This window comes from Agelaius phoeniceus, chromosome 13 (assembly GCF_051311805.1).
Source record: "Agelaius phoeniceus isolate bAgePho1 chromosome 13, bAgePho1.hap1, whole genome shotgun sequence".
In the NCBI taxonomy this organism is placed as follows: domain Eukaryota; kingdom Metazoa; phylum Chordata; class Aves; order Passeriformes; family Icteridae; genus Agelaius; species Agelaius phoeniceus.
Window position 1 is genome coordinate 14,127,894 of NC_135277.1, and position 13,351 is coordinate 14,141,244.

At 42.8% G+C, this 13,351-nt stretch overlaps 1 protein-coding gene across 9 annotated transcripts in view; it reads left to right on the top strand.

Moving 5' to 3' along the window:
• The first annotated feature begins 1,758 nt into the window (after positions 1-1,758).
• RNF111 (ring finger protein 111) overlaps positions 1,759-13,351 on the top strand; it is a 44,764-nt gene continuing 33,171 nt past the window's right edge. For 7 of the 9 annotated variants that reach the window (XM_054642520.2, XM_054642524.2, XM_054642526.2 and 4 more), the window contains exons 1-3: positions 1,885-2,022; positions 2,372-2,436; positions 12,124-13,019. In XM_054642520.2, coding sequence (XP_054498495.1) covers positions 12,143-13,019 — 877 coding nt within the window. In that variant the 5' untranslated portion in view covers positions 1,885-2,022; positions 2,372-2,436; positions 12,124-12,142. Of the gene's footprint in view, positions 2,023-2,371; positions 2,437-12,123; positions 13,020-13,351 lie in introns of all 9 variants that reach the window. The other 2 variants (XM_054642528.2, XM_077185278.1) reach the window with 1 other exon arrangement.

The window sequence follows — 13,351 nt, forward strand, 5'->3', positions numbered from 1 at the left end:
TGGAAAATATTAAAATTGCTTACACAGTCAAGCCACTAGTGACCTCCATGGAATGATATGTCCTTCCTCCCACTGTCTGTTGCTGTCTTCACATTTTCCCCAGTTTCATTGGTTATTATCTGTGGCTGAAATTAGTTGGATGTGACATGACTTAAAAAAAAGAAAACTACCCAACACCACAAGAAATATGTAGAGAAAGGTAGACAGTTAGTGCTGGAAAACCTGTGGTATTGTCTTTATTGCAAACTGAAATTAATTGTTGCTTTGCTCATGGAACCACATGAAATAACCTGTGATCCTTTTTTCCACCTTCATTCTGTGTGGGTCTCACTTCTTCCTGTGTTCTCATTTCACACATAAAGCTGAAAAAGTCTTTATTTCCATATCATTTATGTGCTATAGCACTTTTTGCATTTTGTACACTTATGAGTCTAATTTCCATGTTGCTTTATCCACTTTTGCTTTAAGGAAATTCTGTTCAGAAACTCATGCAATTAATAGTGTCAACATGCATTTTTCCCCAGTGACCGTGTCTTTTGTGTCTTTTGTAATGATGCATGCAGGTTGTTTAGCTCCTCCAAAACACGTAGGAACTGCTGTGTGCTGATGACTCTCTGGTGCAGTGCGTTCTGAGTAAGATCTTTAACTATTTGTAGACCAGACTGTACTTTTCTGCTCCAAAGCCTCGGGTTAATGTAGCTGTTGGTCACTGACAGTATAAGACCCTGTTCTATCCAGTGTTTCAGTCTGGAGCTGCAATGTGTACCCTGACATTGATGAAAGGTCATCTCTGGCAGAGATATCCTGGCAGTTGCAAACTCAGCAAACACTGAGGCTTGCTGCTGTATGAGAGCTTTCCCAAAGCTCTGCTGTCCTGTGACACACGGCCACTGTACAGGACAGGTTCCTCACCCTTTGTGTGCACACCACTAATGGAGAGGGGGAAGGCTCACCTCAGCCCGAGTCACTGACTGCACTGTGCAGTAAAGGCAAATGCATTCCTATTTCTAAAGAGCTGGGATGGAGAGTTGGGATTTGTTGGCATGTCTTCACAGCTGTCACTGGCTGCAGGACAGGCAGCCGTGAGATAGATACTGTGGTGTCAAGGGCAGACACAGCGCTGGGCAGAGAAGGAAAGGCTTTTAGACCAGTCCTAGAAGGGACATCACAGAAAGGGTCGGGTTGGAGGGAATCACAGTGGGTCCCCCTTTAATCTGACCTCTCCCTGCTCAAGCCGGGTCATCCAAGAGGCCACGCACAGGATTGCATCCAGCTGTGGGGTACCTGGGCAGCCTGATCCAGCGCTCGCTCGCTGCACAGTGAAGTTCTTTCTCAGGTCGGGTGGAACTTTCTGTGCATGTTTCTGCCCATTGCCTTGTGTCCCCTTCCCCGGCACCACCGAGCACAGCCCGGTCCATGCTCTGACACCACCGCTTTACGTATTTACACACAACCGCGTACATGCAGCAGCAGCGAAGGCAGCCTGGGCCGTGCCCGCGAACCCATCCCGAGCAGCCCGGTGCCCTCGGGAGCCCGGTGCCCTCGGGAGCCCGGTGCCCTCGGGAGCCCGGTGCCCTCGGGAGCCCGGTGCCCTCGGGAGCCCGGTGCCCTCGGGAGCCCGGTGCCCTCGGGAGCCCGCCCTGCCCCCGGCCCGTCCCCCCCGCAGCCTGCGCTGTGGCGGCGCCGCCGCCCGGCAGGGGGCGCGGCAGGAGGCGGGGCGCGCGCCGGCGCGGCTGCGCTTTGCGGGCGGCTGTAAAGCAGCGCCGAGTGTCGCGCTGCGCTGGGCAGGGAGCGGCGGGGGCTGCGCCACAACAGAGCGGGGCCCGCCCGGCGCAGCGGCCGCACCGGGACCGGACCGGGGGCAGCGGCCGCACCGGCACAGCCAGGACGCTGCGGCCTCTCGAGCCGCACCAGGAAGCGCCGCGGGGTCACTGCGGCGCTCACCGGGGCCGCTTCTACCCCTCGGCCCTGCGCAGGGCGCCGGCGGCACCCGCCCCTTCCCCCGCGGCCTCGCTGTCTCAGGTACGGGGGGCGGTGGGGACCCCGCGGATGGGGCCGGGGCCGGCCGGGGCTCCCCCGCCCCGCGCCCTGACGGCAGCGCTGAGCCGTGGGGCTGTGCAGCGGGTGGGAACTTCACGCAGAATGTATTTTTCCTTTTTTATTCAGCGCCTCGTTGACGCACAAAGCCGTGTCTTCACTGCGGGCAGCCGCAGCACTCTCTGGGGTTTTGTCACAAATTTGTCACAAATTTTCCCCTTAGGGAAATGAGTTTCTATTTCTGTGCGTAATAGCGTTTGTTATGACGTCATTTGTTTTGTTTGCGAAGTTAGTGTTCTCTTAACCCATGTTTAAAAAAAATCACTGTTTTCAGGTGTTTTTTGCCTGATGAACAAGGAAGGAACGTTCATTCAGAAATGTAGGCCAGGATCCTCAGAGGTACGTAGGCATGTCACTGTTGCAATGGGCAGGTGCTAAGGGTATGTACTTTATTAAGTGTCTGTGTTTCTGAGATTAGGGCTGAGCATGCATTCATGGAATTTTCGTGTTGTTTGAATAAGCTCTTCTATGGCTTGAAATGATTTTATTAAGTCATAAGCAAGGCCTGGTTGCTTTAGCTGAATAAATGAGACCCTTAATTCCTGATAGCCTAGTACTTCTCCAGAAGAGGACATAATGCAGGAGGTAAGACTTTACTATCATTAGAATAATTTGATTCTAATGCAGTTATTTCAGAAACAAAAGGTTTGAACAAAAGGGTAAGAATTGACTGCTCATTGTGTAGACCTGTGTTTGTCATGGTGTCTATATTATTAACTATTAAAGGAAAGCTGGGTTTTCAGTATAAGGTCTTTCCTTGTCTTTGTTGTAACTTGTAGAAAATTCCAAAGGTATATTAATGCTGGATACTTAGTAGAAAGCTTTTCCAGGAAAACTAATATTTAAATAGTTACAATGCTTTGCCCGTCTTAAAACCAGAAATCACATCTTGTTGTTTACATATCCATAGTTCTTGCTGTCAGAACAATTTAAGCAATTTAAGTGTTTTTGCACTTACTTTTTGTAGATAAAGGGACGGTCTTGGGGCAGGGAGGGAACAGAAGCAAACCATGTTAGACAGGATGATCCTTGCTGATGTGCAAGGGTTGACAGGGAAAGAAGTGATCTTGGTTTATTTGCTAGAGTGAACATCTGGTCACCTGTCTGTGCACTCATGCACAGTATAGAATCACTTACGGAATTCATAAGGTGGGAAAGGCTATAGGAACATTTTATGGTTCACTTTAATTAAGTAATAGTGTAGAAGGCACCAAGCTTCCTGTTTTAAAACTCTTGAAGTCTCACATATTTAAAAACCTGGTGGTTTTTATTGATGGCTGAAGTCCTGGCAGCTACAGATGAGGTTGTGTCTGGTATTGGGAACTTGAAGGGAACAACAGCTCAGGGCACTCATGCATATTTTGCATGTCCTTTCAAAATATGGATGAGAACATTCTGACCTTTCAGAAATATGTTTTTTATGAAGCAATGGCTTTGTAAAAGTGTATTAAGAGTGTATCTTAACAGGACTGTGATTCCAGTTTATATTTGAATTAGTAACTTTGTTGACCTACATAACCAGATCAGTTACAGCAGTTGATTTTCACTGGAGGTGGCTGTGTTGCAGTAACATTTAGCTGACAGCAGTTGCTGCCTTCTTTTTCCAAGATGTACAATCTTTCATTTCAGTTGTTTCTGTTTCCTCTAATGGTGAGGACATTCTTTTGAGAAGATAGAAGTGGTAGTTCCCTCCTGCATAGCTGATGGATTATAGAGGCTTGCATGTCAACCAGTTGATTAAATAGGGAAAAATTGAGGGGGGGGAGATGATGGGATGGGGAACAGGATGATTTCATTCACAGATAAACAATGGGGATAGTACAGAGAGATGGATTTGCCATAGGCAGACATTGTATAAAGGGTTCCTCATGGCTCTCCTGATGTGCAGTCTCCTTTAAGTGAGGTGTCAGCAAAAGTTTGGGTTGGTGAAAGAAACATTTTCTTCCTTTCCTTCTGCCCCATTAGGGTTCTCTGCTAGGCCTAACCTGGGCCCACCAAAAAATCCCACCAATCTGTACCTAACCTTGAAGAAGGTTCACTAGTTAAAGACTTCAGCTGAGGATACATCTTGTGTTTCTTACAAGAGCACTGTAAACTTTGGAAGCAGCTACACTGGCAAAGCTTAGGAGACTACAACTTTGAGTAATTATCCTATCCTTACATTGTACGTGTATCCCATACAATGTTATTCAATATGTATGTTTATAAATCTCTTTCACCCTTACTGACATGCAAACAGCCAAACCACTACAGATCTGTTGATAAAACAAGGTTATTTTGTTGTTTTATGTAGTTTATGCTATTTGGAAAAGGAATTTCCCTAAATTAAACTGATGTCTTCCTCACTAAGTGTTCACCAAGTGAAATCTGAGAAGGCTGGTTCATGGCTTTGCTAGCAAGAGGCGAGTAAGGGCTATTTGCCTCTGTAATTTTTTTTTCCCAATACAGTTTAGTACTAATATTTGACTGCTGTTAGGTAAAATGTTTACTTTTGTCTCTGCTGGGTGCAGAGTGGAGAAGTCTGCTGCAGTGTCCTTTCCCCTGAAAGTGGAAGATCTGCTCAGTTTAGTATCTGTAAAATCCCCTACTTCTCATAGGTTTCCTGAAGAGCAGCATAAAACTGTCCTAATGGTTAATTTTACAAGTCTCACTTGAAAGGCTCTTACTAGCAGCTATGGCAAAGATCATGTTTAACTTTGCTCCTCAAAGCTTTATTGAGAAGTGTTTGCAAAATGACACTACATCAAGAAGAATTACACATACCTCAAAGGTCAAAAATGCCAGGGGGACTAAGAAACAATTTTTAAAATAATTATTGATGGTTGTGTATCTCAGAACTTTCCTAGCTGTCTTGGGAGGCAGAACTTTTAGTTAAGATCTTAAGTTCCAATAAAAAATTTCATTTTGTCATCACTTTATAAAGCTACAACTTTTTATTCTGAAGTTCAATGCTGTTATGTTTGTCTTGGAGTTCACTGAAGCCGAAACATTCCTGATTGCCAAATCATAATGCTTCTATCTTAAACCCATGATTTACATAGTGTTAATGTAGCTAACTGATTTAAGCCTAGGACATAGCAAAGAACTGTCTAGACTGAAAAATGTGCTTGTGAGCACCATTTTTGTCAAATACACCTGCAATGTCATATATATTTTTGTCAAATCCATCCTGCAAAGGCAGGCAGCTTCCTTGTCCAGTTGAGTGTGTGCATGGTGATGCTTGATTCAGGCTGGGATTTCCTTGGGTGTCTTTATGGCCATGGACTGACTCAGTGTACTGCAGCCCAGCTCCCCTGGGCTCAGAGGGGGCTCTGTGCAGCCCAGCTCCCCTGTGCTCGGAGGGGGCTCTGTGCAGCCCAGCTCCCCTGTGCTCTGAGGGCTCTGTGCAGCCCAGCTCCCCTGTGCTCGGAGGGGGCTCTGTGCCTGCTCTGTGCAGCCCAGCTCCCCTGTGCTCACAGGGCTCTGTGCAGCATTGCTCTCAGCTCACCATCTAACAGGAGGTGCATCCAGCTGCACATGCTCTGTGGGTTTTGTCTGTTCCAGCTGGAGCCAGGCCATGGGTCCTGTGCTGAGGAGCTCCTCTGTTTGTGGCTGTTGTGTGCTGGGCTCTGTTGGAAGAGGTGAGGCAGACACTTCAGCAGTCTCTCCCTAGGAGTGCAGTGTTGTTCAGTCTGAGCTGAATGGCAGCCTGGCACAACAGAGGCATTCTAGAGCTGACCTATAGGTGTCCTGATGTTTCTGTTACAGGATAATTGCACAATGAGCTGAATCGACTTAGGCATCAGGAAGCAAACCTTGAAGGTCCCAAAAGATTTTTTTGGGGGGATAAAATTAAGGTGACTTTGCTGGTCCAGAGGTTGGGTACTGTTCATTACAGTACTTGATGGTAGAGTTAGTGGGATCTGACTTTGAGATGGCTTTGTGAAGGTTAGTAAGGGTAGTACTGTACTTGGAATAACATTGTTTCACTTCAAGAGTAGACTTTCCAAGGCAGTGATGGTTCCTAGGATTGCCTGCCAGAAGTGGCTACGCCTCCCTGCATTGCTGTGGCTCACGTAGCTGTAGCACCTCTGCAAAGCACAGGCAAACCCTCCTGTCGGGGCTGGGTGTAGTGGGCTGGCTCTGGGAGCCTGTAAGCAAGAACTTGTATGTTGTTCTGAATTACTGTACCTTTCTGTAGGGCAGAACATAAGTATTCTGCTCAGAGAATCCTCCAGTAATTTTGTCATTTAAAAATGGAGTCATCACCGTGTCTGCATTAAAGCACAGAAAGGAAATTGAGAATGGTTTGCAATAGTATTTCATATTGTCCTGTGAATAAAGATACATAGTATCAATGCAAACACTATGGAATTACAGATTACCTTCTGATTGTGGCTGTTTTATAAAATGCATAGGTCTTTAACTTATCTGTTGCTTTATTCTCTGTCAAAGATTAGATGAACAATAAGTAGGATGCTAAAATTTAGTAGTTAAACAAGCTTTAGAAGAGCATTGTTTTTCTAATAAAGTGATAAAAAGTGAAGAAGAATGCAATAAAATTTTGAAATCTGATTGCACTTGTTTTCCTGCTAGTGGAAGTGAATATTAGATGTCTTGCTTCTTGTCACTTACTCTGCATTGGACAGGCATACTGGTTGTCCCTGTTTGATAGAAATGAAATGAATAAGACAGAACTACTTCTTTCAGGAAAATGAGTGGTGTTTTTTGTGATCTGCTCAGTGAGTTCCTTTTTTTGTTGAAGCAGCAGGACATGATAGCACTGAGGTTCAGTCTCCATGGGATTGAGTTGGGGGTCCAACTCCTGAAGTGGCTCCTGAGCCTTCTGTCAGCCTCCAGTGTGTCAGGGCCATGCAGGAATCAGCCTTGCTTGGCTGCCTGCCTGAGATTGGAAAGTAGCAGTGCTTAAGGTTTCTCACTTTGCTGAAGGCCTTGTATGAATTTTATAACCTTTTTCATTTTCCTGTTTCCTGATATATATAATGGAAAAGCCTTGCTGAATGAGTAAGAATACATCTTTTTAATGAGAGCAAAGAAAGGTTTTCTCATGAATTTAACAGTGCGAGTATTAGCTTGTCAGAGTAAAAATGATGGTAAAAGTAAAATCTGATACAAGCTGCATATCAGGGAAGGGAATTAATTTTGAAAGTTAGTTGGGAGTTCAGTGACCATATGCAAAGAAAACAAGTTAGAACTGAATAAAGGGACAACAAATGCAAGGAGATTTTTTTCCAGGTGGTGAAGGGAGTTGACTGCATTCGGAATGTGGCTGAAAATACATTTTCAGGGTAATGATTATTAGGTCACATATATTCATCAGTGAAGTTTATACCAAAAAACTGAGTTACATGTTGTGTAATGAAGCATTTTACTGTTTTATAGTGCTGTAATGCTTCATGCATTTTGATTGCTTATAAGGAAATTATTAATGACAAAATCCTTTGCTCCATCTTATAACTCAGATGTGTTTTGCTTTGATATGTGATCAAAAACTTGCTCTAAAGACCTCTTTAACCTTTTTCTTTGACTTAGCTATTTCCAGGGATTTCCCACTTTGCATGAATTTCCTTGCATAGCTGTATGTCTTGGAATGATTAATATCAGTGGTTTTAAATGGTGAAAAGAATGGATAAAAGTCATGTGCACTTCATAATTCTGAACAGTCATAGACCTGAGAGGGGAACTTAGAATAACTATTTATAGTTGTCAGGTATCTGTCTTAGCAGCTCTTCATTGAGTCATAATGGCTTAAAAGAGGATAGTAAATCAAAACTCTGAGAGGAAACATGGGGGACTAAGTCAATAGGCAGATGTTTTGATTAGAAGGAGGAACACTAATGCTGATTGAACTTACTTCATCTGCTGCTTTTTGAAAAAGCTTCTGAGGACTACTTTTAATTAGAAATATATATTGTAGGACCTTCTAAATATTTTAACAGCAAATGATCTCATTCTAATGACTTAATTATTTGCATATTATTTTTGTAGTCCCTCTTTAATTTTGTCTTCTGTGCAGAAGAAAAATGGACATTTATGTCTAACCACTGAAGATACTTTAAATGGACTGAAATCTAGTCCAGCTTTTGTCTTTTTTTGGTCAAATTTTTTGTTTGAAAGTTTGTAATAGCATTTCTAAATGGTGAAGGAATGGATTATTTGTCATTGTTGATTGCTGTTGTTCACTTCAGAACCCCTCCTGTTTAAGCTGTTGTGTAAGTTTGTAGTTGAAGGCAGCAGCTCTCCTGTGAGTAAGCAGTCCTTCAGCCTCTCTACTGATTTGCAAAAATAGAGAGCTCTTGATTACTTGGTTGAATTGCCATGGTTGTAAGAGTAAAAATTTACAAAATGTTTGAATCTATGATAACTGGCTAGTGTACATAGGCTCCCTGTTGGAATAAAACAAATCCAGTAAATAATGTTTCAGATGCACTCAGTTTCACTGTGATAATTTCAGGTTTTCATCACCTCACAGTCGTTTGAGGTTTCTCAAAGTGTAAATGTCATTGCACTCATTTTTTTGTTGTAACTTAAATAGCTATATCTGTATTTCTGTACAGTGGCTTCTGCACTAAAGTAAACAGAGCTAATGCAAGGATAATCACATTGAGCATGCAGAATTTTCATACTGATGGAGATTCCTCCACTTTAGTTTACAAATAAAAAGGGGGATAGCACTCCAGTGAATAGAACAGAATCCTTTGTAGGTCAGCCCTTGGTTGTGCTCACATAATGAGAAAATGTTCAGATTTTAATTTCTTATAAAAAATGGAGGGGTCAATTCTCTTTGATTCTGAAGTTATCATGTTAAAAGGGGAGGAAACAGTTATGTGTAGGCTGGACATGTAGTATATGCTGGCAAGTTATGACTGTGTTCAAAGACAGTAAGCTTTCTAAATAATAAAAAAAAAAATCCCCCCAAACTGAAATATTTTGTGGATTTTCTAAAAAAAATTTGTGATGAAATACAGGGCTATTGTGGGAGGGTCTGGGTTGCTTTTGGACTGGGGTGAAGACTGACTAGACTGTTAAATTTCTGTAAAAGAGTGGTGCATAAATAACAGAGCTAAAAAGTGACCTTGGGAGGATGAGTAGAAGGACTATGTACTGCTTGTTCTGTGTGCTTGTGGAAGGTCTGAATGCTGCATTCCTGTCCTTACTAGAAACTGGATTAAATGGAAGTCTTGGTCCTTATCTTTCCAAAGAAGGATTGTATGGATGAGTATGGTGAGGACTGTCTAAGAGCTGGAGCTGGCAAGGGTAGACAGCAGAACTCCACAGCTTTGGTAGGCTTTATTTTCTAGTAGACTTTTTGTACTCCTAATTTTTTCCAATTTTGCTACTTCTTTTTTTTCAGCCCTAAAGAAAGAGGTAGCTTTATATAGTACATTCCACTAAAACTTACTTCATCAAAGCACTACTTTTTTTTATAGCAGTAAGAGCCCTTTGTCTATACTGGCAAGAGGAGGTTTATTCCAACTTGCATGAATATAACATTTAACTTGCATGTGAGACAAGCCTATCTGCTGTATTACAGAGAACAGCAATACTTTGTTATCAGAGGATATAGGCCTCATATTTAACAGTAGTTGTTATAAATGTTTGTAGGCTTTCCAGTGAGGACATTCTAATGGGGATTTTTGGCTGGGGTTCTAGGATCCAAAAGGTTCTTGATCTCCAAAAAGATCCTGTCATCTTACAGCTTCTGTAGGTGTTAGTTGTGCAGCATTGATGCCTTTTGCAAAGTTATTATCCCAGATAACATCACATGGAGTGTAGTAGTTGCTTATGGCTAGGAAGAGGACACAGGGATGATCCATCAGTTTATACCCATTGCAAACTGAAATAAGGAATTCTTTAGGGTCTGTTAGGAACAGCTAGCTCCCAGCTGCTCTTGAAAGCATCAGTTTGTGAAACAGTCTAAAAAAATTCTTATTTAAATCTGTTCTGTAGTCTCAGTCTTGTATTGATATGTTCTGTGAGGAAATAAATGAGTGTTAAATATTAGCACTGCATGTAAGGATGCATTAGCATTTGGAAGAGTTTGGAGATTCAGGCAGAGGATTATGGACCTGAGTAGGCAGGGCTGCTTAACCTGCCACAGATCACAGAACCATCATAGACTGGTGTGGGTTGGAAGGAGCCTTAAAAGTCATCTACTGCCAAATTTCCTGCCATGGACAAGGACACCTTCCACAAGACCACATGGCTTAAAGCCCAGCTTTTCCATGAGCTCTTCCAGGAGGCATCCACAGCTTCTCTGGGCAGCCTGTTCAGTGTCTCAGCACTCTCACAGGGAAGAATTTCTTCCTCATATCTAATCTAGACCGGCCCTCTTTTGGTTTGAAGCCATTTTCCCTTTTCTTGTCATTATATCCTTTGTCAGAAGTCCCTCTCAAGCTCTCTTGGACCCCCTTTAGGTACTGGAAGGTGCTGTAATGTCTCCTTGCAGCCTTTTCTTCTCCAGGCTGAGCAACCCCAGTTCTCTCAGTCTGTCTTCATAGGACAGAAGCTCCACCCCTGGGAGCATCTTTATGGCCCTCCTGTGGTCTTGCTCCATCAGCTCCATGTCCTTAAGCTGGGAGCTGCAGAGCTGCACATGTTAGTCCAAGTGGAATAGAGGGACAATCCCCTCCTGCTGGCCACACTTTTTTGAGCCACTGCAAACACAGTGTCAGGTCATGTAATGCTTCTCATCCAGTAACACCCTCTGAAGTTCTTCCCAGAGCTGCTCTCACTCTCTCTGCCCAGCCTGTATTTGTGCTTGGGATTGCCCCAGCCCAGGTGCAGGACTTGCACTTGGCCTTGTGGGACTTTGGGAGGCTCATGCAGACCAAGCTCTCAGAGTGCCTCTGGGTGTTGCTGCTGTTTCTAGCATAGCTCAGGTGTTTTTTGTGCCTTCGGGCATATTCCCAGCTGTGCTGCTTAGGCAGCCTTATTCCACTTTGGGCATTGTTGCACATTTTCTTCAGCAGCCTTTTGGTAGTTCAGCACAACTTGCTGTAAGATGTCAAGTATCTACTATAGCCTTATTCAGCTGAGGCATAAAACCCCTGATATTAGTTACAGAAAAGAGTTCCAGTAGTTATCACAGTGGGAACCAAATTGTTTCATTATTCCCTTTTGGGAATTGAAACCAAAGGCAGAGATGGCAGATGCAGCAGATTGAACATGGATCCATTACTGAGGTTACTGTTGTCTGTCTCTTCCAGTACAAAAGTACTTCTTTGAGGCTCATGTTATACATTGGCAGCTTTCTATTTTTGCAGGGAGGGGAAGCTGCCCAATAGTGACTGCTAAGGGAACACATACTATGATACACTCAGTTTCTGTCATAGGGTAAGAGTCAAAGGTACATGGACTGAAAATAGCTTTGTACACTGTACTGCTAATGTGTGGTGGTTTTTAAAAGAGACTCAAGGTAATAAATGGATTTTTATGACTTTGCCCCAAAATAATAACAGAAAATAATAACAGTTCAAAGTCTCTCATGTTTCATTCCTTTTCATTCAGAAAAGAATGATGAATTCAAGTAACTGACTTTTATGGCTCAACTGACACCATACAACCCCATGTATTGTATTGAGCTGTTTACTGTCCATATGTTCTGCTGCAGGGAAAGATACAGGCCTTATTTAATAAGTAGGCATTTTAGTTGATGGCTATGGGAGCTATTTAGCCAAAATTCAGGTAACTTCTATAAGCAGTAGCCTGTAATTGCCATGATTAAGTATCAGTAAAGCAAACATCATTGGTTTTGCAGGTGACATAGACCAGTATTTGCTCTGTGAGAGTGATAATATATTCACTGACCATAAGAAATTAAATTAAAGAGCTCTGTCTTCATGAAAAACTACATTGTCAAAGTGTATTTTTGTTATTTTGAAAAGTTGCATTTTGGTTACTGTTGTTTTGCCACTCCCACTGGGGGATTAGTCCTAGCAGTAAATGGGTTTTCTCTTATTTTAGCTTTGCTTTTGAAAAAATCTAATGCTTCTTTTCTTGATGCTTATCTGTTTTGTTTTCTAGGCCTTTCTTAAATCTTTCCATGTCTAAATGGACTCCTGAATGTAATATAGTTTATACTCTAAAAGCGGATATGAAGAGTGAAGTTCCTTCTGATGCACCAAAGAGACAGGAGAGTCTGAAGGGGATCCTCTTGAACCCTGAGCCTATTGGGGAGGCCAAAAGCTTCACTGCAGAAGTTGAGATGATTGCCAGTAAAGTAGGGAATGAGTTCTCTCACTTGTGTGGTGATTCTCAAAAGCAAAAGGACATGAATGGCAACCATACAGACCAAGAGAAAGGTATTGTGGTGCGAAAAAAACGCAAGAGCCAGCAGGCTGGTCCTTCATACACTCAGAACTGTCCTGATAAAGAAAACAAAGGAATCTTAGGGTTGAGACAGCATCTAGAAACACAGAGTGAAGACAATGATTCTTCTTTTAGTGACTGTATCTCATCGCCTTCATCTAGCTTGCATTTTGGAGACTCTGACACAGTAACATCTGATGAGGAAAAAGATGCTCCTGTGAGACACCCTCAGGCAGTGCTGAATACTCCAAGCAGAACTCACAGTGCAAGGTCACAAAAGTGGCCTCGGACTGAGGCAGACTCTGTACCTGGGTTACTGATGAAAAGGCCCTGTTTTCACAACAGTTCTTTAAGAAGACTTCCATATAGGAAGAGAGCTGTGAAAACGAGTTCATCACAGCGGACACAGAACCAAAAAGAACGAATTTTAATGCAGAGGAAAAAGCGGGAAGTGTTGGCTCGAAGAAAGTATGCTTTACTCCCCAGTTCCAGCAGCTCCAGTGAGAATGATCTCAGTACTGAATCTTCTTCCAGTTCATCTACTGAAGGGGAGGAGGACTTGTTTGTGTCACCTGGTGAAAACCACCAGAATAGCACAGCTGTTCCTTCAGGTAAAACGAAATTCCTGAGGTATTTTGTATTAGTTACCTTTCATTGTGTATAATGGGCTTTTGTATAAGTCCTTTAGAGCAGTTTTTGAGGTTAATTCTACAGATAGACTTACTGCAAGTACTGTGAACATTGCAACATAAATTCTTGATGGGAGAAGTACATTCAGATCTTAGAACATTCAAATCTAAAATCTTGAATGTAAAAGTTAATGGCTTCTACGGCACATAATGGAAGTTGCTCAGTCTGATTAGTCACATGCTGCTGAGTTGATCCATTTTTATTTTAGCTGTTGAATTATGTTAAAAATTTAGCTTTGAACTGATTGTGGTAA